Source organism: Papio anubis, chromosome 7, assembly GCF_008728515.1.
Source record: "Papio anubis isolate 15944 chromosome 7, Panubis1.0, whole genome shotgun sequence".
NCBI classification, from domain to species: Eukaryota; Metazoa; Chordata; class Mammalia; order Primates; family Cercopithecidae; genus Papio; species Papio anubis.
In genome coordinates this window covers 100,200,670-100,226,583 of record NC_044982.1, presented here as the reverse complement: position 1 = coordinate 100,226,583, position 25,914 = coordinate 100,200,670, and the positions used below count along the sequence as shown (strand labels likewise).

The 25,914-nt window shown below is 49.8% G+C and overlaps 1 protein-coding gene across 1 annotated transcript in view; it reads left to right on the top strand.

Moving 5' to 3' along the window:
• The first annotated feature begins 5,688 nt into the window (after nt 1–5,688).
• Nucleotides 5,689–25,914, top strand: part of ACAN (aggrecan) — a 40,667-nt gene continuing 20,441 nt past the window's right edge. The window contains 10 exon segments of the mRNA XM_031668373.1: nt 5,689–7,477; nt 10,214–10,597; nt 11,558–11,732; nt 13,368–13,495; nt 14,964–15,257; nt 17,162–17,539; nt 18,912–19,086; nt 19,579–19,706; nt 21,117–21,410; nt 23,490–23,729. Of these exon segments, the coding sequence (XP_031524233.1) occupies nt 7,408–7,477; nt 10,214–10,597; nt 11,558–11,732; nt 13,368–13,495; nt 14,964–15,257; nt 17,162–17,539; nt 18,912–19,086; nt 19,579–19,706; nt 21,117–21,410; nt 23,490–23,729 (2,266 nt within the window). The 5' untranslated portion in view covers nt 5,689–7,407.

The window sequence follows — 25,914 nt, the reverse complement described above, 5'->3', positions numbered from 1 at the left end:
GTGGAGCTGGCATTTAGAATCTCAGAGAACTCCAGAGCTAATTCTCCCAACCTGCCCCCATTTCAGAGATGGAAAATCCAAGGCTCAGGGTCAGGCAGCCGTTTTAGTCAGGGTCAAGGTTAGGACCCAGAGCCCACTCACTCATGTCTGCTATCTCTGGATACAGGTTTGTCTGCACCCACTAGGCTAGAAGCAACTCCAAGGAAAAACCTTTCTTTCCCTTCACTGGGCCCCTCTGTGTTAGCACAGAGCTACTCAAGGCCAATCCTAGACGAAAGTATGGCCTTGAAGAGTTTATCTGCAGCACTCCCCACCCCGCTGCCTACTGCCTTTTTCACAGGACCCACACACTTGCCCGGAACGGAGGAAAACACTTGTGGAATTTGACTTAAGATGCTTCAGTGATGACAGGGCAAGTAACAAATTTGGAAAAAGGAAATGAAAGATATGGAAAAAGACAAGGTGTTGAAGAAGATGGGGAGAAGAGAAAGAGGAGGAAATGCCAAAAGAGTATTAGCATCTACAAAAATTACCTTCACAATTTCCCTGGGGGTGACGTTTGCATGAGGATCCCAATTTACAGAAGGGAAAACTGTAAACTGAGGCCTTACATGAGTTTCCTGGTGAGTTAGGACAGAACTGGGACTGAAATCAGCTTCCTGGCATCCCGTTTCTACACCATCCCACCATGTCTGTTTAGAGTATGTGGAAAGTTGTCAGCTGCGGTTGGGGTGACTCTGACCAGATGTGCTCTTGGTGTAGGGTCCCTGGCCTTTTCCCTATACTAGGTTTGAAATCCCAGCCTCAAGTGCACGTGCTACTGCCGTTTATGCACAGCTATCAGGATGATCTTGTCCATGAGCGAGTGACAAGAGAAGAGATGCCATTGGGAAATTAGGCTGCAAATAAGTGATGTGCTGGTGGCTGGTGACTGCAGGAATGGGGAACCTTGGTCCTTTGGAATCCATCTTCTAGGACTTAAGTCAGGGACACAGAGCCACTTGGTTGCAGGCAGATCTTACTGGTCCATCAGTCTACCAAATCCCAACGTCTACTTGCTCATCTAACAAGGAGGTGTCAAATACTATTTTGTGTTATTCCTGGTGAGTTAGCATAGAGGGATTTTGTTTTAATTTAAGCCTTGATTTTCAACCTCTCGGAGGTCACGGTCTGCGTGGTGAGACAAAGTTAGCACACATAAAACAACAGAAGAAAAATTAGGTGCTAAAGAGCATGTAGAAAGTCATAGCTGGGGGAATAGAACCCAGGGCCAAGGGCTGGTGAGGCGTCAGGGAGGAGGCCTGCAGGGTCTGGGAGGGTGAGGCGGGCATTCGCATAGCCAGCAAACATTTGCTGAGTCTACACTGATGTGGACTCAGGCTGGGCCAGGGGAGGTGACATGGAGATGAACATGGCCTGACCATACCCTAGGGCTGGCAAAGTGGCCTTGGTTTTAGGGCCAGCCTCAATGTCCCCAGGGACACATGAAGGACAGCACAATGAATGGAGAATGAAACTTCATTCAAAGGAAAGAAAAGTGCTCATTATCCTTCCCCAGCCCGTTTCTTTCTTTACTATTATAGTCATGCAACATTTAACAGGGATGCATTCTGAGAAATGCATTCTTAGGCAATTTTGTCATCCAGCAACATGTGCAGTGGAGACCCCTCCACTAAAATGTACTTACACAAACCCGGATGGTACAGCCTACTACACTCCTAGGCCATATGGTATAGCCTAGTGCTCCTAGGTGACACACCCATACAGCATGTTACAATACTGTGTTTTTACTGTACCTTTTATATGTTTAGATAGGTTTGGATAAACAAATACCTCCCTTTGTATATACAAGGTACAGTAAAAATCCTGTATAAAAGATAAACAATGGTACACCTATAGGGCATTTATCATGAACAGAGCTTGCAGGACTGGAAGTTGCTCTGGATGGGTGCGTGAGTGAGTGGTAAGTGAACGCTAAGGCCTAGGATATTACTATACACTGGTGTAGGCTTTATAGACACTGTACACTTAGGCTACACTAAATTTGTAAAAATAAATGAAGTAATTGCACTATGACGTTACGACGGCTACAACGTCACCAGGTGATTGGCGTTTGTGAGCCCCATTAGAATCTTACAGGACCATCATCGTATGTACAGTTCATTGTTGACTGAAATATTATGTGACCCATGGCTGTAGTTACTTCAGTAGTGTGCTGGTAAATCCACTCTCAAAAAGGAAAAGAAAGAAAAAGGAAAAGAAGAGGTCTTACCTTGTTGATAGTGTCTGCTGATATACATGGTGTACATACTCCCATCATAACCAGTTTCACACTACCAGTGTGATGTCACCAAACACAAAATTGGAAAGAGATGCGTAAAATGGACTCTAGCTGGCTGGTGTCAGTTGGCTGTAGCATAACACTGGTTTTCCTTCGAGCCCTGGGAAGGGGTGACCCGGATTGTTCCTCCTCTGGGCCGCAAATGGCCTATGACCTTCCCAAAGTCACATGCTGCACTGAAGCGTTACCATTAATCAATACAGCCATGCACATCACAAGCAAGCAGTGTGTCTCTAGCTGAGACTTACTGAATGTGAAGTGGTAGTGGTCTACCTCATTCAGCTGGACACCACCTAAGTGCTCATCACATATGAGCCTCTAGTCCCATCCTCAGCCCTCCTCCCCCCAAGGCCTTGTTGGAGGAGATTACTTCTAAGGATGTACGGGCCACCATTTGTTCATTCATTCGTTCATTCATTCATTCATTCAACAGACATTTCATCTCTCTGTGCCACACACTACATTGGGTGCCAGGGAGACAATGGAGAACAAGACAGACACAGCAGCTACCTTATGAAGTTCATTAATGCTGGGAATTGTGAGGGCCAGGTCCCCTGGCGCTGGGTTCTGGTTTTGGCTCCACTTCCAACCTACCATATGGCCTTGAGCAACTCAGTCTCCTCCTTGGGCCTCAGTTTCTTCACCTGTAAAATGAGGAAGTTAGGCTTGATGTTCACTAAGGTCTATCACAGCTTAGACCTTCTGTGGCTCCAGGGGGTAAAGAGAGGTCCAGAAGGCCACCACAGGAGGAAGGGTTGGTTGGAGGGACCAGGAATGTCTCCATGGAAGAACAGCAGACAGGAAGCAGACTGGACCTCTGAAGATTCACCACGAGTCCTGTGAAAGAGGAGGGGATGTGTTTTGTGGGGCTCCTGATGGTGGAACTCTTGGGTGGAAATTATAATGTGGGTGAGCCATTTTGACTCAATCTTGAAAGTTCTTGAGCACAATTGGAGCTACTCCGCCATGGAATGGGCCACCTTGTGAAGGAATGAGCACCTACCATGCAATCAGAGGCTAAAGCTGCATATACAGGATTCATGGCAGGGAGGTCATAATTGTAAAGCATCATGATCATCAGTAGTGAAGGAATGAAAGAAAAGAAGTTGTGTGGTCCATTGTGTTATGTGGAAAAGGCAACTAGCATGCAAAAAGATTACAATTACAAAAAAACACAAGTAGATACCTGAAAGAAAAAAAAAAGACTTGAATGACCAGGTAAGGTGGCTCATACCTATAATCCCAGCACTTTGGGAGGCCAAAGTGGGTGGATCACTTGAGGACAGGAGTTTGAGACCAGCCTGCCCAACATGGTGAAACCCTGTCTCTACCAAAAAATACAAAAATTAGCCAGGCATGGTGGCACATACCTGTAGTCCCAGCTACTCGATGGCTGAGGCAGGACAATTGCTTGAACCTGGGAGGCAGAGGTTGCAGTGAGCCAAGATCATGCCACTGTACTCCAGCCTGGGTGGCTAGAAGGCAAACTATCAAAACACTAATAATGAGGATTTGGATTGTAGATGATGGTCATTTTTTTCCCATTGTCCTGTTTTCCAAATGTTTGGTAGTATGGTAATGTTGTTTTTGAAATGAACGCTGCTTTATTATTTATGGAAAGTCATCTAGTCCAACCCTCATCCTGGGACAGGAAGCCTCTCTACAACCACTAAACTCTCTTCCAATCCCCCAGTTCTGAGAGGCTCACTCAGGCCTGACAACCAGGGAGGTGGGAGGAAAGTTGCATTGATGGATGCTTGCTGAGTGCCAGAGCCTGTGCTGGGTGCAGAGCCAAAGAAACAGTGTCCAGCCTTGAAGAGGGATGATGGCTGTCACATTATCTCACTCAGTCTTTGAAACAGCCATGGGGCAGGTCCTGGATTATTAAGCAGTAGGGGTCCACGCAGGTCGAGGAGGGATCTCCACTGCACATGTTGCTGGAAGAGGCATTCAGGGAGAGTAGGTGAGCTGCCTGTTCAATCCCATAATTTGATGGAATCCGGGCCAAGACCTTGGCCAGGTAGACAACCATGGGATAGAGTCTGGCTGATGAGGAGATGAAGGTTTCCTTGTCTCCAACCGGGACACATGCAGGCATGCTCACACAGCCTCAGCTCAAGCTAAAAGCACCTCACTTTCCCCTACCAAATCTCCACATAATTCTCTCCGAGAAAGTCAGTTCCTTGATGATGGACCCAAACCACATGGGTCTCACCTGACCTTCACCCAGCATCCCCTTCCTGCTCCCCAAGCTCCCCTCTCCGTTTCAGGCTCCCTGTCCCCTTCCTCTGCCTCACCTATGCAGTCGCCCCGTCAGCACCTAATTCAGCTTCCCATGGAGAAAGGTCTCCCTGTTGACAGGGCCGTGCTGGGACTCGGGGCTGCCAAAGTCAGTCTTCTTGCATAAAAGGCTCAGTGAGTTCTGGAGACACTTGGAAACCAGACAGAATGGAATTTCTCCCTATTTTCTTTACAGCTGAGAAAACACACAAAAACACAAGAGCATATTTATTGCGATATTTCTATCCCAAAGTTTGTCTTTAAAAAAAAAAAAAAAGAAATAAAATTAGTTTCTCTACCCACTCCACCCCTATCCCCCCACCCCCACTCTCCCCCTCCCCACCTCTTTTCATTCCTTCCCATTTCCTGGTCTAGGCCAGGGAGAGAAATCAAGCCGTCCAAGCCCCACAGAGCACTCCTACAACCCCGGACAATGTCCAGCTTGTTCAGAGAGTGAGGGAAGAAACACAGCTCCGAAAACATACACACAACCTCCCAATGAAGGGTGTTCTGAGGGAAGAACAGGCGGGCCTTGTGTCTGAACACGAATCCCTGAGGCTCTGGGAAGAGAGGAGCCGGAAAGTCTAGACCCCTCCCCAGAGCGGAGAAGACACCTTGCCCTCTGCCTTCTGGGGAACTATTTCCCAGCCGCCACTGGTCACACGGAGCTTGAACGAGAGCCCCTCATGGTGCCACAGCCTGGAGCCAGAGACTTTCCTTTAAAAGGCAGCATCTAGGTAGAAAAATCCCTAAGGAGACACAAGGGGCTACTTCTCAGAACCTTGGGATTTTCCAGACTTTCTCCAGTGTGAGGATGACGTGCCTCATGCATTCACCTCATACGCCCAGCAGCACCCATAGACAGCCCTTTCATTTCTGGGGTGACTCGTATGTGTAGCATAGGTGGTAGAAAGATGTCACGCTCAATCGACAGGCAGAAACAGTCACTCGGAGTCCTGGGCCCACCCTGCCCCTGCCCCTGCCCCTGGCATTCCTGGATAGGAACACCAGTGCCCTCCCAACACCCCTCCTGAGCCTAGGGACTCCTGGGGTGCTCCCCTCGTCCCCAAATCCATCCAGCCCCAGCTAGCAGTGAATGAGCCAAGAGCGACACCTGCTGGGCCATTGGGCTCTGATAGAGCAAAGGTCTGGGAACGCCACGGGCGTTGCTGAAAGCTCCACTCTTCTTTAGTCCCAGATCCTCCATCTGCGCCAAGGTTCCCTCCCTCTGTGATGCAAACACTTCTTAAACCAAAAGGGCAGGGTAGGTGCTGATGCAAGTCCATCCAACAGAACAACTCGGGGAACATCACCAGGCATGCGCCGTGGAGGGAAGGTCAGATGAGGTGTCTGTAATGAGACTGCACGTGTTCTAGGCAGCGGTGCTCCATCTTGGCTGCACCTTAGAACCTTCCAAGCTCTAAAAATCCTGAGGTCCAGGCTGAAGCCCAGGTGATTTCAATGTGCAGCTGAGGTTGAGAGCACTGCTCCGATGGGTCTCCTGTACATTCTGTTGGGTCCTATGCTGGAGTCAGGGTTCCAGTTGTGCACGTTTACACTGTGGTTGTCACAGACCTCTGTACTTACCATGTCAGCTTTCCAGCAGATGACACTAAGGAAGGTTTGTCTTTCTAATCCACATGAAGTCATTGAACTAGAAGGAGAGCTACAGCATCCTAGGTCTAATTTCTCTCCTAAAATATTAATCCATTCATCCCACAGCCTCCTCAAGAGCTCTCTAGGTGAATATCTTTTCCCTGCCATGAACCAGGCCCCTAAATCTTGCCTGAAACCTTGGAGGCTGGTCCATTCTAAAACACACATGATCTCTGGATTTGAAGTTGGTGGCAGGACCAGGTTTCATTAGGAGTGTTGAGCAACTCATCACTTCTCTGGGCCTGGAGGACTGTATGAGTCAGTGTTCTCCAAGGAAACAAACCAACAGGACACATGCACACAGACACACACATACCCCCCCCCCCCCCCCACACACACACATGCACAAGACAGAGAGAGAGAGAATTATTATAAGGAATGGGTTCATGCAATTATAGAGGCTGGCAAGTACCAAGGTCTGCATGGTAAGTTGGTAAGCTAGACCAGGAGACCTGGCGTGTAGTTCTAGTCCAAGTTCGAAGGCTTGAGACCCACACAAACTGACTGGGGTAGTTTCAGTTTGAAAGTCAGTAAGCTTGAGATCTAGGAAGAGTTGATGCTTCAGTTCAAGTCCAAAGGGAAGAAAAAGCAATGTTCTAGCTCAAAGGCCATCAAGCACGAAGAATTCTCTCTCTCTCTCAGGGGAGGTCAGTCTTTTCTCTCTATTCAGTCTTCAATCGATTGGACAAGACCCTCCCACATTAGGGAGGACCATCTGCTTTATTCAGTCTACTGATTCCAATGTCAATGTCATCCAGAAACACCCTCACAGACATACCCAAAACAATGCTTGACCAAATGTCTGGGTGCCCCGGCTCAGTCAAGTTGACTCATAAAATTAACCATCACAGGAACTCATTGAGATGAGACTTCACTGGCTGAAAGATGGGAGGTTAGGTTTATTAACCTAATGCCTGGAATTAAACTGGGAAACCTGTGAAGGTTTTGTGAGGGAAGAATTCTTGAAGAAAATATCTCACAAACCATGTGCAGCCTCCTCCTCTGGAGATGATTCCAGGTCCTTGGGTGTGGAATTATCACTTCGCATCATATGTCACATGACTCTACTTGACCTCACCAAGCCTTCACTGTCTAAATAATGCCTCTGCCTCCCCTCTTCCAGGTGAACTATGACCACTTTACTCTGGGTTTTCGTGACTCTGAGGGTCATTGCTGCAGCTGTCACTGTAGAAACTTCAGGTGAGGACATTCCTATGCAAGTCTCACGTATTCAGTAGGCATGAGTACTGGGTTTGAGTACTGGGTACTGATCCTGGTGCTACTGGTCCCAGGGATATAATTTCCCCTTTCCTGGCCTTTTCCTGGCCCCACCCTTCCCCTATTGATGCATGCATAACTGTGATGGGACAGCACCCATGCGCGGGCACACGCGTCCAGGAGCCTCGCTCAGATAACACTGCTCCTGGCTGCCCTCGAGTCCCGACAGCTGGCAGGGAGAGCTCCAGGCAGGTGTCCTCCTTCCCTCCATGGATCTCAGTGAGGACTGCTGCACACTGAGCTTGCAGGAGGGGCAGGACATAGACAAACCAGTGGAGAAAGGGCCATTGAGGGAGGATTGGCTGGAGCACCACAGAAGAAAGGTCACTTGAGAGACAGCCAGAGAAAAGCCCCAGGGAGTCAGACAGGTATGTGCCTTTTTTGCAAACCATCCTCGGAAGCCCCAGCCTGGTCTCGTGCATGTGGCAGGCGCTGGGTCTACTGCTAATCGAGCACTGGACCAAATGAGCAAACCCTCCACTGACCCTAGGATGGGCTTGACCCCAGAAGGGAAGTTATATCTCCCCTAGGCCCAGACAAGAGAGGACTCTGCACTTGGCTGTGTATTTTAGAGGCCCCCACTGGCCCTCCTCCAGCCTCAACCCTCTCCAAAGGAAGGGGAGTCAGTAGGGCCAATGTGTCCACCCAAATCTGCACTTCTCCTTTACAGCACATTCTGGGGTCCCAGGATGCCCAGAATTTCCTATCCAAATGGGCCCAGGCCACATCCAGGGCCTGCATGGGTCCATCCTCCTATAGGGACACCACACCTCTGGTGGGAGCCACCCTGGGCCCAAGGGAGGGGCTAAGGAGTGGCTGTTTGTATGGGGTGTGGGCAGAGCAGGGCTGTGGGGCTGAGACCAGCACAGCAGCACATGAGACCCCCTCACAGTGCAGTCAGTATGGGAAAAAGAAGGGGGCCCAGCTCCCCATGCTCTCACCCAGTCACTATATCCCAAGGCAAAACACCAAGGAATCCAAGAATTCTGAATTTAAATCTTTTCTTTCAGTCATTTTGAAAGGTATCATTGTCAAATAGGAAGATAGGACATAGAACTTAACAATCTGTTGGCCTGATTTACAACTTTTGCATCTGTAGACATATGGGACAAGGGCCTTCATTTGTACTGTTGCTGGGAGACCCACAGCCATGCAGCCCCTGGCTGTACCCAGGGGTGGTCTGCCCACACAGGGAAACCAGTTCATTAGGTTTGAGTGAGGCTTTAAAAACTGCTGAGCTGGGCACCACGGTCCCTTTCAGCTCTCCCCTGAGAACCACTACTGCTAAAACCAAGCCATGTCCAGGGTGCAAGGGCCCAGCACTCGGAGGAAGATGCCTGTGGAAGGGGCTGGTGGGACTGTCCGGGACATCAGAAGGTTAAGGGCTGGACTCCAAGCATTCCTGGCTCCCCGGCCCTTGCCCTGTGATGTATCTACCACCCACAAATATTTGAAACTTTTTTTTTTTTTTTTGAGACAGAGTCTTGCTCTGTCGCCCAGGCTGGAGTGCAGTGGCGTGATCTCGGCTCACTGCAACCTCCGCCTCCCGGGTTCACGCCATTCTCCTGCCTCAGCCTCCCTGAGTAGCTGGGACTACAGGCACCCACCACCACAGCCGGCTAATTTATATATATATATATGTATTTTTAGTAGAGACGGGGTTTCCCCGTGTTAGCCAGCATGGTCTCAATCTCCTGACCTCATGATCCACCCGCCTCGGCCTCCCAAAGTGCTGGGATTACAGGTGTGAGACACCGCGCCCAGCCTGAAACATTTTTTATTTCAAACTGTAGGCTCTCCTGAAAGCACAGGTTTCATACATGTATGAGTCTCCATGAAAGCTGCTATTTTTTTTTTTTTTTTTGGAAAGCTGTTTTTGTTTTTTCCCATTCTTTTTTTTTTTTTTTTGGAAAGCTGTTTTTTTTCCCCCCATTCCCAGCAGATCTTTTACTTCTAACAAGATTTGGTAAGCTTGTTGCACCTCCCCTATTGACATTTTCCATTATGTTAACATTTTTGGAGTCTGATCCTACCCCATCGCCTCTCCTGCATCTGACTCTTTGCGCACCAAAATGTCTGATCTTCTCGGCTGCTTCTCCACCCGCGTCCCCCAACTCCCAAACAGCAGAAGAGAGTGACTTGTCCCGGCGGCGAAGTCAGGCTTGCACCCAAAGCAGACCTCCCCAAATGGGACACATCTTGGAAGTTTTCTGTCTCAGCTTTAAAATTGTGTAGATTACTTTTCTACCCCAAAATAATTTTTCCCAAAACCTTTGAGTTAAGCTGTCACTCCAAGTAGATGGGTCCTGTTTTATTCCATGCTTTGGTGCCCCCTGCAGTACCCCAGTTTGAGAAACAGGGAGGTGGTCTTGACCCTGACATCTCCCCTGCCCTCCTCTGGAATCCTTTTCTGGCTCCATAGTTTCCTTCTGGAGGTGCAGAGGCCAGGGGTCTTGAGGAACGCTGCTCTGGAAAGGGCGTTGCAAGCCTTCCTGGGGATTCCCACATGGCACAGGAGCATCCTCATTGTACAGACAGACACACTCATTGGATTTCGCTCTCTCAAGAGAGTGCATTGCTGGAAGGATGGATGGGGAGGCGGGGTGGTCCTCTCTAGGCACTAACAAGTCTCTCTTCCACCCCACCCCTCTCACACAGACCATGACAACTCGCTGAGTGTCAGCATCCCCCAACCATCCCCTCTGAGGGTCCTCCTGGGGACCTCCCTCACCATCCCCTGCTATTTCATCGACCCTATGCACCCTGTGACCACCGCCCCCTCTACTGCCCCCCTGGCCCCAAGAATCAAGTGGAGCCGTGTGTCCAAGGAGAAGGAGGTAGTGCTGCTGGTGGCCACTGAAGGGCGCGTGAGGGTCAACAGTGCCTACCAGGACAAAGTCTCGCTGCCCAACTACCCGGCCATCCCCAGTGACGCCACCTTGGAAATTCAGAGCCTGCGCTCCAATGACTCTGGGGTCTACCGCTGCGAGGTGATGCATGGCATCGAGGACAGCGAGGCCACCCTGGAGGTCGTGGTGAAAGGTGAGAGCCTCCCACAGGGACAGACGCTGCTTCACCCGCAGAAAGACCCACAGCAGTCTCTGCAGTGCGGGCGCAGGCAGGCTGGCCTTCAAACCAGCTCCTCCACGCACCTCAGCCAAGTTACTTAATTAACTTCAGCTGCTTCCTCTGTGACATGGATCTGGTAATATCATTCTCTCTGGACTTAGGGAGCATTAAATACTTCCTGGCTATGGTCACAGGTAACTGACAGTTTGTGCTTCCCAAGAATCCCGTGATCCGGTGGCTCTTGTGATCGTGCCCATTTTACAGACAAGCAAACTGAGGTCAAGTGACTTGCCTGAGGTTACCCTGGAAATGAGTCAGAGCAGTCTCCTGACAGCTCATCCTGGTGTCTTTTCCCTCCCCTTCTCCACTCTCATTCTCAGTTCCAGAAGCCAAAGCAAGGACTGAAGACTCCCTGGTCTCTTTCTCTCTATGGCCCAAGGAGAACAGTCAGGTCCTTGGTTAGCTTCAGGACTTCGGTCAACACCAGATTTTTCCCAGGGGGAGGTACAGTGGGAGGCTCTGTCAAAGACGGTTCACTCCTGGGCACATCGTAAATGGGGTTTCTGTTAGGATGACCCTGGGCTGAGGGTGCAGGGGGTTCTGAGTGTCTCTTTCCCCTAACGCAATATGGGGGTCTTGGAGTGAAAAGAAAAAATTATAAGGAGGCAGATTTTAGTTTAATTCAAAGAACTTTCTCATTATCAGGATTATCATAAGTCTTCAAAAAGGAATGCTTTGTAAGATAGTGAGCTCCCCATTACAGGGTGTTCCAGCAAATTCAGAAGCATCACATGCAAAGGTGTACAGGGGGTCATGCATCAGCCTGGACCAGCTAGTTCCGTAAAGTCCCTTTGACTATTCTGCGAGGGCCTCGGTGATCAGAGACTGTGCCTGACCAGCTCTTCCGCTTGTGGGCGTGTATGTGTCTTGCAGGCATCGTGTTCCATTACAGAGCCATCTCTACACGCTACACCCTCGACTTTGACAGGGCGCAGCGGGCCTGCCTGCAGAACAGTGCCATCATTGCCACACCCGAGCAGCTGCAGGCCGCCTATGAAGACGGCTTCCACCAGTGTGATGCCGGCTGGCTGGCTGACCAGACTGTCAGGTGAGCCCCAGCCCACCAGCGAGTGGGGGCCAGGAGTCAGGGGCCACAGGGGAGTGGGGCGGGTGCTGGGTGGAACATTGGCCAGACTGAGCTGGTGCCAGCATGACACTGTGGCCAGTCTAGGTTAGGGGCCGTGGTCATACCTTGGCCAAACAGGAGCTCAGTGACCCATCCCAAACCCTTGTTATTGTGATTCTCTCTTGCAAATGGGATGAGGGACTGCTAGCAACCTTGCCCTACGCGTCATTTTTTCCTACCCATTTTTTTCTTTGCCATGATTTCCTCACTTTTAAACTTTGGTGTCTTCAGTATTTTTGTAAACAACCTTCCATCCTTTTTATTTTTAATAAAGCAAGACATAAATTGAACCCTTTGGTACATCCTTCCCTGAGTGTAGTTGCTGGGGAGTGAGGTGCGGAGCAGTCCAGATAGACCCTGCCCTCAAGGGATCTCAATGCACTCTGAAGGCAAGATGATATCACCCATTCCAGGAGCACCATAGCTCCAACAGCCAGAACCACAAAGCCTGAAGGCAAGATGATATCATCACTCATTTCGGGTGCACCATAGCTCCAACAGCTAGAACCACAAAGCCTCAGGAAGAAGACAAAGGAAAATGTCTTTGCAGTCTCGGGGTAGGAAAAGAGATCTTAGGATACAAAAACTAAAGCCATAAAAAAAAAAAAAAAAAGATGAGACAATAGTCTAGCACAGCGCAAGAGCCCACACCTGGGCGGCGTAAAGAACTGGACTCAGCCGGGTGCAGTGGCTTCACGCCTGTAATCCTAACACTTTGGGAGGCCAAGGCGGGCGGATCATGAGATCAGGAGATCCAGACCATCCTGGCTAACATGGTGAAACCCCATCTCTACTTAAAAAATACAAAAAATTAGCCAGGCATGGTGGTAGGCACCTGTAGTCCCAGCTACTCAGGAGGCTGAGGCAGGAGAATTGCATGAACCTAGGAGGCGGAGCTTGCAGTGAGCCGAGATCGTGCCACTGCGCTCCAGTCTGGGCGACAGAGCAAGACTCCATCTCAAAAAAAGAAAAAACTGGACTCAAATTCCAGCTCTGGCACTTGGAAGCTCGTGACTGTGGACAAATCGTTTAACACCTCTGAGCCCCAGTTTCTTCAAGTGTAAAGCAGATTGATGATAGCACCTACCTCATTGGGTTGACGTGAGACACAGATGATATACAGCGAGGCCTAACAAACTATGACCCAGAGGCCAAGTCCAACCCACCCCTTGCTTCTGTAAATAAAGTTTTATTGGGACACAGTCACACCCATTTGCATATCCGTGGGTGCTTCATGGTACAGTGGCAGTTGAGTGGTCACCGCAGAGACTATGCAAAACCTAAAATATTTACTGTCTGGCCTTTTATAGAAAAAAAATACATGAGACCCTGATAGAGAAAGTGTGTTTTGTACCACTAAATATTGGGTAGTGGGGGCTGCCATTAATCATGATTCACTGTAAAAATGGATAGGCAGTTGACATATTCAGAAGAGACATGGTCAAATGCAATATTAAGTCACTGTTGCCTCCGATGAGGGAGGAGGATTCAAGGGCAGAGGCCATGGGCTTCCCTTTGTCCCCTGAATGTCACACCTCCATTTCGGGTTCCTGGCAGATACCCCATCCACACTCCCCGGGAAGGCTGCTATGGAGACAAGGATGAGTTTCCTGGTGTGAGGACGTATGGCATCCGAGACACCAACGAGACCTATGACGTGTACTGCTTCGCCGAGGAGATGGAGGGTGAGCTGCCCTGCCCACCGGGAGGCACCCAGCTCCCTTCCCAAGGCCCCCTTCCCCTCCCCATCTCCCCACTGACACAGGGTGCCAGCTCAGGGCCTGACACACTCCGTCCTCCTCTGCCATGAAGGGAGGTGGGCTGAGGCCACAGGTCTGCACCCCTCCCGCTCCACTTTGGAGAGGGTCTCAGTGGCCCCAACATCTGCAAAATGTCTGGTGTCACCACTGTACCCAAGAGCACGTGTCACAGGAGGTTTCTCACCTGGGATTGCCCCTCCCAGCCGAAACGCTGGCTGCTGTGACAAGCACATCCCTGTTCTAAGGTCCACCATGCTGTCAAAGTCCAGCCCAGCCTTACCCTCACAAGCGACACTACACCAGCAACGAAGCTCCCAGGGCAGGTGGCCACCCAGCGACCCTCTCCCAGAGTCCCTGTGGGCAACCCCAGCTCTGTTCCTGGACAGAGCCGGAGGTGGCGGAGAGAAACCTAGACTTTTTCTGTTTTGTAAAGGGCACCGATTTTGGTCACAGAGTTACCCACACACGTGTATGACACCCTTTCCCCCATCTGCATCCATATACTCCTTTGTACATTCCAGACTCTGCAATGCCTGTCTCCTCCCTCCCTGCCCCCTGCTTCCCCAACCTGAGTACAGTGCCCACAGCTCCTCCAGGCTGGGGAGAAGAGCTGACAACAGGCACTTTCTGAGTAAGGGGCCACGGCCAGGCTTTCTCACCACCATAGCCCCCTGCCGCATTCCCACCTCAGGGGGCAGACCTGCCTATTCGGTAACAAGTTATTTGTGTGTTCCCACATTTGGCTAACCACAGACAAATAGAACGGCCAGTTAGAGCTGCCACTGAGCAGGGGTAGCCAGAACCGCCCCTGTGAGTGGATGCCCACCGCCCCCACCCTTACGCCTTACCCTTATCCCTGACACAACCTTGTTAGGTTTTGGGAAATTTTTTTTAAGCTCACAGTCCTCAAATGATGCCCTTACGGACTCTTCAGGGTCTAGAGACCCCAGTTTGGGAACCACTGCTCCAAGGGCTCAAGGTCTGATCCTGCTTTTCCCAGGATAATTTGAGTTTTTTAAAAGGATTTGCCTTGAGTGGGCAATGCTTAACTCCTAGGAAAGATCCCCCTAATGGTGGAATGCAAATGGGGCAAAGAGGCTTTTGAGCAGAATTTTCCTCCCAGATTTTAAGTTTGCTCTACCCTTTGCCCAATCTCTCTGCCATTTTTGCTGCTTCTCTCTTGGTCCCCTTGTTTTAGGAAATTGATGTCATCCTACACAAAAGCCCAGAAATAAGTAATGAAGGGCAAGATCTGAGATACAGACATGTGGGACCAGGACTTTGGGAAGTTAGAGGACTCCCCAGACCTCGTGGAAAAGTGTGGATCTCTCTGGGGGTGCAGAGCAGGGGGAGGGGGAGGAGACCCTTACCCAGCTGGCTGTGTCCTTCACAGGTGAGGTCTTTTATGCAACATCTCCAGAGAAGTTCACCTTCCAGGAAGCAGCCAATGAGTGCCGGCGGCTGGGTGCCCGACTGGCCACCACGGGCCAGCTCTACCTGGCCTGGCAGGCTGGCATGGACATGTGCAGTGCCGGCTGGCTGGCCGACCGCAGCGTGCGCTACCCCATCTCCAAGGCCCGGCCCAACTGCGGTGGCAACCTCCTGGGTGTGAGGACCGTCTACCTTCACGCCAACCAGACGGGCTACCCTGACCCCTCATCCCGCTACGACGCCATCTGCTACACAGGTGGGGCACGACTGGTGGTGGGAAGGGAGTTCATGCCACTAAAATGGGGTCCTAGAGAACGAGGAGATCTTGGAAAGGGAAGGTTGGTTTTTGCCCTCGAAAGGGCCACTGGGTACCTGAACCCCATGTTTTTAGGACACCCCTCCATTTTCACTGGTTTCTGGGAAGCACTAAGGTAGAGACTCTTGAGACTGCAGCGTATCCAGCCCTGTCTCATCGGATCAGCACACGAGAGGCTTAAAAGCCTCCAAATTGTTTTCTCCAGTTTGAATCAAAGCTCTGTCACCTACTACTGTGCAACCCTGGCAAAGTCAAGGCCGTGAACCTCACTCTTCTCATCTGTCTAGTGGGGAGATGGGGTACCCACCTAGGAAGATGTTGGGGGTCAGACATGAGACCCTGGCACCCATGGGAGGGTGCTGCTGTCTGCCTTTTTAAATTGAATGTGTCTAAAAGGAGGGTCAAAAGGGGTTTTGTTGTGTTCTGTTTTTTTGTTTTTCTTTGAGACAGAGTCTCACTCTGTCATCCAGGCGGGAGTTCAGTGGTGCAATCATAGCTTACTGCAGCCTTAGCCTCCTGGGCTCAAGCAATCCTCCTACCTCAGCCTCCCATGCAACTGGGAATACAGGCACCACCATGCTTTGCTAATTTTTTTTCCTTTTGGTAGAGATGGGGTCTCGTCATGTTGCCCAGGTTGGGCAAAATGTTATTTTATTTTATTATTTTTATGATTTTTGAGACAGAATCTCACTCTGTCGCCCAGGCTGGAGTGCAGTGGTGCAGTCTCAGCTCATTGCAACCTCCATCTCCCAGGTTCAAGCGATTCTTCTGCCTCAGCCTCCCAGGTAGACTGGGATTACAGATGTGCGCCATCATGCCCAGCTAATTTTGTATTTTTAGTAGAGATGGTGTTTCACCATGTTGAGCAGGCTAGTCTTGAACTCCTGACCTCAGGTGATCCACCCGCCTCAGCCTCCCAAAGGGAGGCTGTAACTATAATCCCAGCGGGGTTACATGCATGAGCCACTGTACCCAGCCACAAAATGTTGTTGAAAAGAGTAGGGGAAAGTTTGATGGGGACTTTATTTTGAAAAATTACACCAAAATGTTCAAGTAAGTTTTTATCTTCCATTTAACACATTTTGGGTTACATGCTATCATAATTACATGCTAATCATAATTACATGCTAATTCTTGGAGGAAAAAGCAATGCATCACATGAATGAGGAGTTGCAAAACTTTTATGGTATAAGTGGTAATAACACAATGATAACTCATTACATGTTTCATTTCCACAACCTGATCTCACAGGAAGAGGGTTACTTTTGCAACAGTAGTTGGGATTTCCCCCTCGAAGCCTCTCTTAACCTTTTGGTATTCTAACTACTCTTTTGGAAGTAGTATCACTTTCATGAGACCCTCGTTTTTCCATGACTATGAGACAGGCAGTTCTCCAAAGACACCTTCATCAACTTCACAAACTGCGCTTTCTGCAAGATTTTCTGATTTCTCTTTATAACTGCCTTACCTGGTCCTGTTGGTTAGTTATAGCATCAGACAGTTGGCAAGGTGCTCATGAGACGAGTGAAGGAGCAGCTGTGTTGAGCAGGAAGGGATGTTGGGGTGGGAACTGATCTTTATGAGCAGTCAGCTCATTGGTCAATATCTTGCCCTCTGATAGCTCTTGCACTCTTTTGCAATCTTGAAACTGTGGGGACTCCTACAATGAATGCCAATAGCTGAGTACCCCTGAAATGGGCTTGGCAAGGCCCCTAGCACACAGTGGTGCCCTCCTGCCCCAGCCGGGAAAGAGGAGGAGCCATGCTCATCTCCAGCCCACTCCTCATCCCCCTCAAGCCGGTCCCAGGCTGAAAGGCTAAAGCTTGTCTTTGCCCCTCCCCTAGGTGAAGACTTTGTGGACATCCCAGAAAATTTCTTTGGAGTGGGGGGTGAGGAGGACATCACCGTCCAGACAGTGACCTGGCCTGACATGGAGCTGCCACTGCCTCGAAACATCACTGAGGGTGAAGCCCGAGGCAGTGTGATCCTTACCGTAAAGCCCATCTTCGATGTCTCCCCCAGTCCCCTGGAACCTGAGGAGCCCTTCACATTTGCCCCTGAAATAGGGGCCACTGCCTTCCCTGAGGTTGAGAATGAGACTGGAGAGGCCACCAGGCCCTGGGGCTTTCCCACACCTGGCCTGGGCCCTGCCACGGCATTCACCAGTGAGGACCTCGTCGTGCAGGTGACCGCTGTCCCTGGGCAGCCGCATTTGCCAGGGGGTAAGTAGCTGCCCGTGGGTGCATCCAGGGGCAAGTGGAGAGAACTTAGCCTGCAGGGAAGGGATTCCCGCAGTTGAAGGCTGTACCTTCTACTTAACCTGGCACCTGGGACAATGTTCTCTCCTCTCAGACCTTGCTTTCCTCATCTGTGAAACAAAAACAATAGGACAGACTATCAGGTCCACACTCTTGCCACCAAGGATTTATTTCAAATGAGGTCATATGTGGAATCCAGTCTCTACATCAAGCGGATACATGTGCCACATAGATCTAAGGGAAGTAGAGTGGAGAACAACCGGGGCTCCTTCTGTCCAGGGCCCCTCCTTGCCCCATCAGACACCCCCACAAAACAGAGCCACTAGAAAACCACTGCCTTGGATGACCCCTGAGGTCTCTCACTGCTCTGACCTCCCAGGACAAAGGCCAGCAAACTGTGGCCAGTGGGCCGGGTTTAGCTGTTCTGATATGGCCCATGACTTAAGAATGACTTTTACATTCTTAAATAGGGGCAAAAAGTCAAAAGAAAAATAATATTTTGTGACACATGAAAATTATATAAAATTCAAATTTCAATGTCCACAAATAAAGTTTGATTGGAACAAAGCCATAGCCATCTGTGGACAAGTTGTCTGTGGCTAACTGAGGACAATCACAGCGGGGTTGAATACAGTCAGTCCTTCATGTCCAGATTCAACCAACCGTGGATGGAAAATATTCCAAAAGAAAAGAAACAATAACATAACAATACAACAATAAAAGTAATACAGATCTAAAACAATACTGTATAACCACTACTTACATAGCATTGACATTGTTTCAGGTATTACAGGTAATCTAGAGATGATTTTATACAAATAGTACACTTTTATATCAGGGACTTGAGCCTCTGTGGATTTTGGTATCTGAGGACATCCTGGATCCCGAAGGATAACTGTAGTTGTTACAGAAGCCACATAGCCTACAAAGCCTAAAATATTTACCATTTGGCTCTTTCCAGAAAATGCTTCCAACTCCTATTCTAAGATGACAATGTTCTAGGTGCTTAATACATGTGTGAGAGTTGGATGTCAGGTAGCATAGAGCCCAGTGCTTCCCAAACTCAAGTCTATGAACAAGGACACTCTGGTGTGGCCTTGTTCCATAATGGCCTTGGTGGGGTTCCCACACAGGGGAGGGGCAGATGGACACTGCCATCCACCATCACACCCACATGGCTACCAAGTGGGATTTCAGCTTGCATTGCCCTGATAAATCCAATATGTCAGGCAGCAGAAGTTGGCCTACCTCTGTGCCCATGGAGCCTTGGGAACTGCACACCATGGGTCCTCGAACCTGACTACTCCCTCTTCCTCTCCCCCTCCTCCCCACCCAGGGGTCGTATTCCACTACCGCCCAGGATCCACCCGCTACTCGCTGACCTTTGAGGAGGCGCAGCAGGCCTGCCTGCGCACCGGGGCAGTCATTGCCTCACCAGAGCAGCTCCAGGCTGCCTACGAAGCAGGCTATGAGCAGTGTGACGCCGGCTGGCTGAGGGACCAGACCGTCAGGTGAAGCCATGCTCCTCACCCAGCCCAAACCCAGCTGAAGAGGTCAGGCTTAAGGAGCCACAGACTGGCACGGCCCCCAGCACACTGAGCACCCAATACCATGTGGGTTAATGAATTAATTAGTGACTCAACTGAGGCATATCCCAAAAGGGTGATGAAGGGCACTGGGTAATGTTCAGTTCTTGGTCATTTCTCCCCATCAGACAGAGGCAGCAGCCCCCTCCTCAAGTGCCCCGTTCCCCTCCAGCCTGACCCAGTGCCCTTCCATGCAGCCGCTCTCTCCTGAAGCCAGAAATCCCCCAGGAGCCACCAGACCTTTCCCCAGGCTGCCCAGAGAACTTGCTGCATAAGGGGCTTCTTCCTAGTTTGAATCCCACCAGACAACTGAAGACATACCAAAGTCCCTGAGTGGCCTCTGGCCTCAGCCCAGGGCCCTGCATCTACCAGCCCCCGAAACAGGCCTTCATCTTCTCCTCTCACTCTCCTTTGCAGATACCCCATTGTGAGCCCACGGACCCCATGCGTGGGTGACAAGGACAGCAGCCCAGGGGTCAGGACGTACGGCGTGCGCCCGTCAACAGAGACCTACGATGTCTACTGCTATGTGGACAGACTTGAGGGTACAGCCACATTCTCACATTTTGGGCCCTAGATGGGCAGGGGGGTGGGCAGGGGGCTGACAGGGTGATACAAAGAAGAGAGGGGGTTACCACACACCCACCCACCCCTGATCCCACCCAGCTTTCCAGGTGGGAAAGGGTCCTGCTGAAAAGGAAGGCCCCCAGGCCCTCCCTCAGATCCAGCCCCAGCTCTCCTACTGAATGTTTCCTGTGGTCTCCTCCGGCATTGCAGGGGAGCATCCGTCCCTTTAAAAAGCAGTGAGGTCTGTGGGTAAATCTCAGTTTATTATAAATAAACGCTATATACACCAACTCCTTCTTGGAGATTCCCAGTGCCTGGGCACAAATCAAAGGCACTGAGAAGTCCTGCAGTAAAAACAAAAACAAAAACAAAAAAAACCTCTTTAGGTCGGGCGCCGTGGCTCACACCTGTAATCCTAGCACTTTGGGAGGCAGAGGTGCCTCAGTGTGGGTGGATTGCTCTAGCCCAGGAGTTTGAGACTGGCCTGGGCAATGTGGCCAAACCCTGTCTCTACTTATTTAAAAAGAAAGAAAAAGAAAAACTTCCTTAACTTTCTTTAACTCAGCATTGCCCAATTTTTAACCACAGACCTTTATTTTGTTTTCTTTCATTTCTTTCCATTTCCATGAAAATTACCAAATTTCTACTGAATGCAATTTTGGAAATGCTGGTATTCCAGAAAGATCTTGGCATTGCCACTCACTTGTTTCAAGACCCTGGGCAAGTCACTTAACCTCTCTAAGCCTCAGCTCCTTCATCTATAAAAATGGGAGTGATTTATATGTACATCAGAGGTTTTTTTGAGTATTAAATGAGATATGTATGAAAAGTTCTTGGCACAAGTAGGTGTTCAGTAAGTGTAAACTCTCCTAGCCCTGAACCGGATAGGTACCAGGTGCATTGCTAGGTGCTGCGACCCAGCCCTACCCTGGATGAGTTCCCAGGGTGTGGGGTGGGCAGGTCCACAGCAGTCACAGTGTTAAGTGCAGTGGTATAGGGGTGCACAGGGATTGGAGGGGGCCCGGGTGAGCCGCCTTGCTTAGCCAAGGAAGGGGATGCCTAAGTGTGACTGGAGAATCCAGAAAAGAGGGAAGGAGGAAAAATTGTTGTAGAAACAACTCAGTCCAGTTTGACTGGAATTTTGACTTTTTTGGCACTGAAAGTCCTGTGTCCCAGGATAGCCCAGTCCAGTACAAACCAGAGCGGTGGTCACTTATTTCCCAGGGTTCCAGAAAATCTAAGGGAGAGTGGTCAAAGAAGGGGTGATGGAGCTGGGCTGAGTCTTAGCCCTGGTAAGGAGAGTTGGAGAAGCTCTGTCCTGGGTGGGCAGGGATTGACCTGGCCTGAGTGTGGGGGGGTCATATCCTACCGCTTGTCTCTGCCCCCAGGGGAGGTGTTCTTCGCCACACGTCTTGAGCAGTTCACCTTCCAGGAAGCACTGGAGTTCTGTGAATCTCACAATGCCACGCTGGCCACCACGGGCCAGCTCTACGCCGCCTGGAGCCGCGGCCTGGACAAGTGCTATGCTGGCTGGCTGGCCGATGGCAGCCTCCGCTACCCCATCGTCACCCCAAGGCCTGCCTGCGGTGGGGACAAACCAGGCGTGAGAACGGTCTACCTCTACCCTAACCAGACGGGCCTTCCGGACCCACTGTCCCGGCACCATGCCTTCTGCTTCCGAGGTATGCAGCCTCGCCTCGGCTCCAGCAGCCCCTTTTGTCTGGAGACCTGGGTTCACCCTGTCCTGCCACCACCCAGTTTCCCATCCATCAGCGCAAGAAAAAGTCAGTCCCTCTGGGGCAGAACCAGCTCTGAAACCAGCACAGCGCAGGCTTTGACCCCAAGGCAAGGTCATCCTTCTAAAGTTCCCCAGAGACAAGTAGAGATAAATAAGGGCTTGAGCTGGTGTTTATCTGTACTAGAAATGAGGCAGACCTGAATCTGAGTTATGGTTCTGCTACTTAATAGCTGTGTGAAAATGGAGATATAATGGTTCCTACTTCAGAGAGAGCTGCAAGAATTAATTGAGTGCACGTGGTGCCCTTGGCATAGTGCCTGGGACACAGTAAATGCTCAATAAATGTTTGCTTTATTTCGTATACTTATATATATGTAAAGCTGTAATATACAGCTTTATTTTATACAACCTGTAACTTGAACATCCTTGTCAAATTCTCTCCTGCTTGCAAATATTTTTGTGATGAGTTTAGTCAAATTATTCTATTATTCTTCACTAAGCACTGATGATTCATGTTTTTTGTTGACCTGTGCTATGGATATGCTGCCATTTCAACCATCACTCCCCATTGGACTTCTGAGAGTGGTGTCATCAAGCAATATAATAAGCATGGCCAGACCGCAGCCAGGGAATTGCTGGGCTCTGATTAGATGAGTTCCTGCATAGTCCATGGAGGGTCTGGGTGCATGGACCAGAATGTAGATTGTAATAACAGCCTGTGCCATGTTTTAGATAGTTTACATCAAAACTGAGTGTCTTTGCAACTTCCTGTGAATCTATAATTATTCTCAAATAAACTTAAGGGGAAAAAAACTTGAGTGTCCCCAAGTTTCCCAGAAATCCAGGGTCACTTTTAAAACCCAATTCAAGGCCAGGAGCAGTGGCTCATGCCTGTAATCCCAGCACTTTGGGAGGTTGAGGCAGGTGGATCACTTGAGGTCAGGAGTTCAAGATCAGCCTGGTCAACATGGCGAAACCCTGTCTCTACTGATAAAAGTGCAAAAATTAGCTGGGCTTGGTGGTGTGCACCTGTAATCCCAGCTACTGGGGAGGCTGAGGCAGGAGAATCTCCTGAACCCGGGAGGCGGAGGTTACAGTGAGCCGAGATTGTTCTGCTGCACTCCAGCCTGGACAGCAGAGCAAGACTCTGTCTCAAAAAAAAAAAAAAAAATTCGAAATTCAGCCCCACTCAGCCAGACTCTAAAAGTCAAGTTCAATTCTCTCCCAGAGGCTTTGATGAGGCTCTTGTACCAGTGCCCGTCTCCCTGCTCTGGGAAGCAGAAGCCAAGCCAGTTAGCCTCCCAGGAAGTTCCCAGCCATGCTACCCCCAGCCGCCCACTCCTGACCCTCTGTGAACTCAGCCTTGTATATTATCCTGCACAGTTCAGCTTCCTTGCTGACCATGCCCACTGCTGGTCCCCCCACGCCAGAACACTTACCCCCAGCCCATGAATCCTACCTTCACACTTTCAAATGCCGAGATGGTTTCATGGAATTTAAGCACCATCCTCCTATTTTTAGTCCTGACACACTTGGAACATAATCCCTGTCCCTAAGATCGGCAGCGTTGTTCAGCGGTTGAGAGCATGGAGTCTGGCACCAGATGCTTGAATTCAAAGACTAGATCTGCCATTTGTAAGCCATTGACCCTGGGCAAATCATGTAACTCTGTGCCTCAGTTTCCCCATCTGTAAAATGAGATTAATCATCTCTCTCTCATAAAGCTGTTGTGAGATAAAGTGATTTTATATACATAAGCCTTTATAGCAATGCCTGGCATGTATGATCGATTCTGCAGGGGAGATGACCCAGATCACCGGAACTAAACTGCTGATGGTGCATATGGATAGTGTATCACTGGTGCCGATGGCTCTTACTAAGCGAGAAGGCAAACAGCCATCCGCTGAACTAGGTGGTGGGGCCTGGCCCACCTCAGAGTCCCCTAGCTCTCTCAAGAAGGGCCAGCCACGGACGGGTCACTGGTAAAAGAGGGACTCACTCTCACTACCCACATCTCCTTTAGGGGTTTCGGCGGTTCCTTCTCCAGGAGAAGAAGAGGGTGGCACACCCACATCACCCTCTGGTGTGGAGGACTGGATCGCTACCCAAGTGGTGCCTGGTGTGGCTGCTGTCCCTGTAGAAGAGGAGACAACTGCTGTACCCTTAGGGGAGACTACTGCCATCCTAGAGTTCACCACTGAGCCAGAAAACCAGACAGAATGGGAACCAGCCTACACCCCAATGGGCACATCCCCGCTGCCAGGTTGGTATGGTTTGGGTTCTGGGGCACACCCTGAAGCTGCATGCCCCTGTCTGCCTACAGTGTGCCTGGTGGGCTGGGAGGTTTCCCTCCCTGGGATTTGTGCTGTTTCCCCAGCCCTGACACCATCTGGGTGTGCTGCTGTGGGCAACTTTAGCCACCTCAACTGGCCTCTAGGACCTGCCCCAGAGTGACAAAAACAGCCTTGTTCATAAAATGCTTCTATACACATTTACTGTTCTGGCCCTTATTTCCCTTGCATGAACCCTCAAATGCCCAGGACTGTGCTGATCAGAGGGCCCTCAGTTACCTTGTCCTCTTTCACTGACACCCTTACCCTAACTTCAACCCTCTCTTGTGGGAGAAAGAACCAGGGAGGGGGTTACTGTTGGAAGTCTGACTGTGACCTGTCTCCTTGCCTTTCTCCTCCTTCCATGTCCCTCTTCTGGGCCAGGCCTCCTCAGCCAGAACCTCCTGAACTCCATCTGTCACAATTAAACCAGATGATACTTAACAGGATGAAAGCAGCGTCCCTAAACCTTGTTGGATAAAGTGTTTTGTGGCCACTAAGGTTTGGGAAATGCTGGCTTACAGAGATTAACAGGTTTCCTCACTGCAGACCTTCTCAGAGCTTTGAATATGCTAATACGCACTGTAAATCTCCAAGAGGAGGTGATAGATGTAGTGTGTCCCAAATGAACCTTACCATAGAGCATTGTTAGTATCTAGCAGCTTCCAGTTGGGGTAAGCTTGATTTAAAACAATGTACAGTAGTATATGTGTATACCTGGTAGAGTCGGTTTCCCTGGGGGTATGTGCATCTGAAAAAAGGAGTGTATCCAAGCTCCCACTAACTCATCCAGCCATGCATCAGCATTCTGTGCATGGTTCCAGAGCAATCTGTTGGTGTCAGGCCCTCTTCTGGGCATTGGAGATGCAAAGCTTGGCCTCCCTCCATATCAGAAGGTTAGGATGCCTCTGTAGAGCAGGGGAGAGTCTGGCCAGCAGCCTCACCCAGCAGTCACACCTGCCTGTGGCCTTCCTCGCCCTCACCAGGACAAGAATGACTGAGTCCTCTTTGGCATCAGGATATGACTTTGCACAGGACTCTGGCAACCACTAGTGGGGAGTTACCAGTGAGAAAGTGGCTCCAGCAGCCTGCTAGAAATGTTTTCTAGACTTCAGTTCCTGACCACCTTGCTGATTTCAGCCATATCTGGGAACCATCTGCACTTTCATTTGCTCCATGTATTTTTCTTTAAGTTGACTTGCTTTAAAAAAAAGAAATGTAGGGCTGAGTATGGTGGCTTACACCTGTAATCCCAGCACTTTGGGAGGCCAAGGTGGGAGGACCACTTGAGGCCAGGAGTTCAAGACCAGCCTGGCCAACATGGCAAAACCCACTGTCTACTATAAATACAAAAATTATCCAGGTGTGGTGGCACACACCTGTAGTCCCAGCTACTCAGGAGGCAGAGGCATGAGAATCACTTGAACCCAGGAGGTGGAGGTTGCAGTGAGCCAAGATGGTACCACCGCACTGCAGCCTGGGCAACAGAGCGAGACCCTGTCTCCAAAAAAAAAAAAAAAAGAAAGAAAGAAAGAAATGTAAATTTATTTAAGAGGGAACTGTTATATTATGACTGCACATGGTCATCCTGGTGTGTTTCATAGATAGATAGATACATAGATACATACATACATACATATATACCTATCAAAATAAAAATCATCTTTTTTGGGTCCTGCTATTTTTTTTTTTTTTTTTTTGCATGGCACCACCGCTATTCTTCATGCCCCACCTCCCCCTCTAAGATTCTCCTCTCAGCAGAACCAAACTAAGCCCTGCCAGTGGACCCAGCCATAGTACTCCAGGGGCCCCACACCTGGGAAGTAGGCTAGAAATGCATTACAAAGGTTAAAATGCAGTGTGGTTATTTTTCAAATGCCAAAGGAAAGAAGAACTAAAGCAAAGAATGTAGCCTTGATTAGTTAGAATTTTGGGTTTTCCTTTTTTCATTTCTCTATTTTTCAAATTGTCTATAATAGTGTTCTCAGAATTGGAAACAAGTCACTGTATGTTTACAAACATCACCACCTAGCCCTTTCTTCCTCAGAAGGATGGCTTAAAATGAACAGTTCTTACACTGAAGAGTCCCAGCATCACAGGGAGGGCTTGCTAAAACAC